Source organism: Pelophylax lessonae, assembly GCF_965119305.1.
Source record: "Pelophylax lessonae genome assembly, chromosome: 4".
NCBI classification, from domain to species: Eukaryota; Metazoa; Chordata; class Amphibia; order Anura; family Ranidae; genus Pelophylax; species Pelophylax lessonae.
Window position 1 is genome coordinate 649,201,562 of NC_138771.1, and position 1,894 is coordinate 649,203,455.

The following is a 1,894-nucleotide window of genomic DNA, read 5'->3' on the forward strand; positions in this document are numbered from 1 at the left end:
ATATCAAGAACTCTCTGAGGATCTAAAAAAAAAGAATTGTTGCTCTACATAAAGATTGCCTAGGCTATAAAAAGATTGCCAAGACCCTGAAACTGAGCTGCAGCACGGTGGTCAAGACCATACAGCGGTTTAACAGGATAGGTTCCACTCAGAACAGGCCTCGCCATGGTTGACCAAAGAAGTTCAGCGCATGTGCTCAGCACCATATCCAGAGGTTGTCTTTGGGAAATAGATGTAAGAGTGCTGCCAGCAATTAAACTTAAAATGGTGCTAAAGGGTTTTTTGCTTAAGTAACTTATTAAGAACACGGTGAGTAAGAGTTCAGAATTTACCAGGAGACGGGTTTGAGTTTTTTTAACGTTGATGAATGTTGTGAGCAGGGGAAGCGGGCTGAGGGGCAGTTATATTTTTCCAGGAGACAGGTATTAATACTTAAAAGCACAGCAATATAAGCACAGCGATAGTCTAAAAGATATTGCTTATGGTATCTTATTTTGGCTTTATTACACTTGGGCAGTAGGCTACATGATCCTGGTAATATCCTCACTAACCATAACATAGGTTCTTGCTGTTAATTTTTAGATCACATGGGGATTTTTTCTATTTTGCCAGAATACTGTGAGGGGTTTTATTTTTTAAAATCAAGAGATGTTTAATTCCATCATTACACAAAGAAATGTTATTGGATATCAAAACAGGACACAAGTGACCATGTTTGAGTTTTCCGGACTATCTGATGATAAAAAACTTAGCCCATTCCTCTTCATGTTCTTTTTACTGGTGTACATGATGACCATAGTGGGAAACTTAGGGATGATAGCTCTTGTCTATGCCTTCTCCAACCTTAACACCCCAATGTACTTCTTCTTGAGTTGCCTCTCTTTGGTAGACATTTTTTACTCCTCCGTTATCACTCCAAATATGTTGATTCACTTCCTTTCCCCTAGGAAGTCTATTTCATTTGTTGGTTGTGCCCTCCAGCTTTATTTCTTTTGTGCATTAGCAAGCACTGAGACTCTTCTCCTCTCCACCATGTCGTATGACCGTTATGTGGCTATCTGCCACCCTCTTCATTACAAACTAATAATAACCAAGAAGAAATGTTTTGGTTTGGTGTTTTATTCTTCCCTATTTTGTTTCTTGCAGTCAATTGCGCATACCAGTTGTGTATTCAGTCTTCCATTCTGTGAATCCAACCTAATTGACCATTTCTACTGCGACGTCCCACCACTGCTCAAACTGTCCTGCTCCAACTCCCTCCATTGTATTATGGTAACTGGCATCCTTGTAGCAGCCTATGGAATATATACAATAATGACAATAGTCTTATCGTACACTTTTATATTGCTTTCAATTTTTAAGATGACATCCACTAAGAGCAGACGGAAGGCCTTCAGTACATGCTCCTCACATATTATTTCTGTCTCCATTTTCTTCACGGCTGTTTTCTTCACCTATCTTAATCCTCAATCAGGGGTCTTTAGGATACAAAATAAAGTGGCCTCAGTCTTCTTTACAGTACTTACTCCAATGTTGAATCCTTTTATCTACGGCCTGAGGAACAAAGAGGTGAAGAAAATCCTTGCCCAACTAAAGCAAAAACCCATGCCTAGATAGAATAGTGTAGAATTATGCTTTCTAAAATGTCTGCATTTCTTGCTGTAAATGATATCGTTATAAACAACACGTGTCAGAACATGTTGTTTTTGCAGTTTAAAACCATTCTGACAACTGTCAGTTGGTCAAATTAGGCCTTGTCCACTCTGTGCCTAACTAACGATGAAGGTAACCACCATAATCCTCCCCCCCCCCCCTTCATGAACTTATTAAACTCGATTTTCTCAACCAACATTCTGTGGAACATAATGGTTTCTTTGGAGGTTGCTGATCCTTG

General features: G+C 39.3%; 1 protein-coding gene across 1 annotated transcript; it reads left to right on the forward strand.

Moving 5' to 3' along the window:
• Positions 1-648: 648 nt before the first annotated feature.
• LOC309553020 (olfactory receptor 5F1-like) lies at positions 649-1,617 on the forward strand (the record flags this gene model as incomplete). The annotated part of the gene is made up of 1 exon (XM_082253922.1): positions 649-1,617. One exon carries the CDS (start codon positions 649-651, stop codon positions 1,615-1,617), a length of 969 nt encoding a protein of 322 aa, XP_082110048.1.
• Between the last annotated feature and the right edge of the window lie 277 nt (positions 1,618-1,894).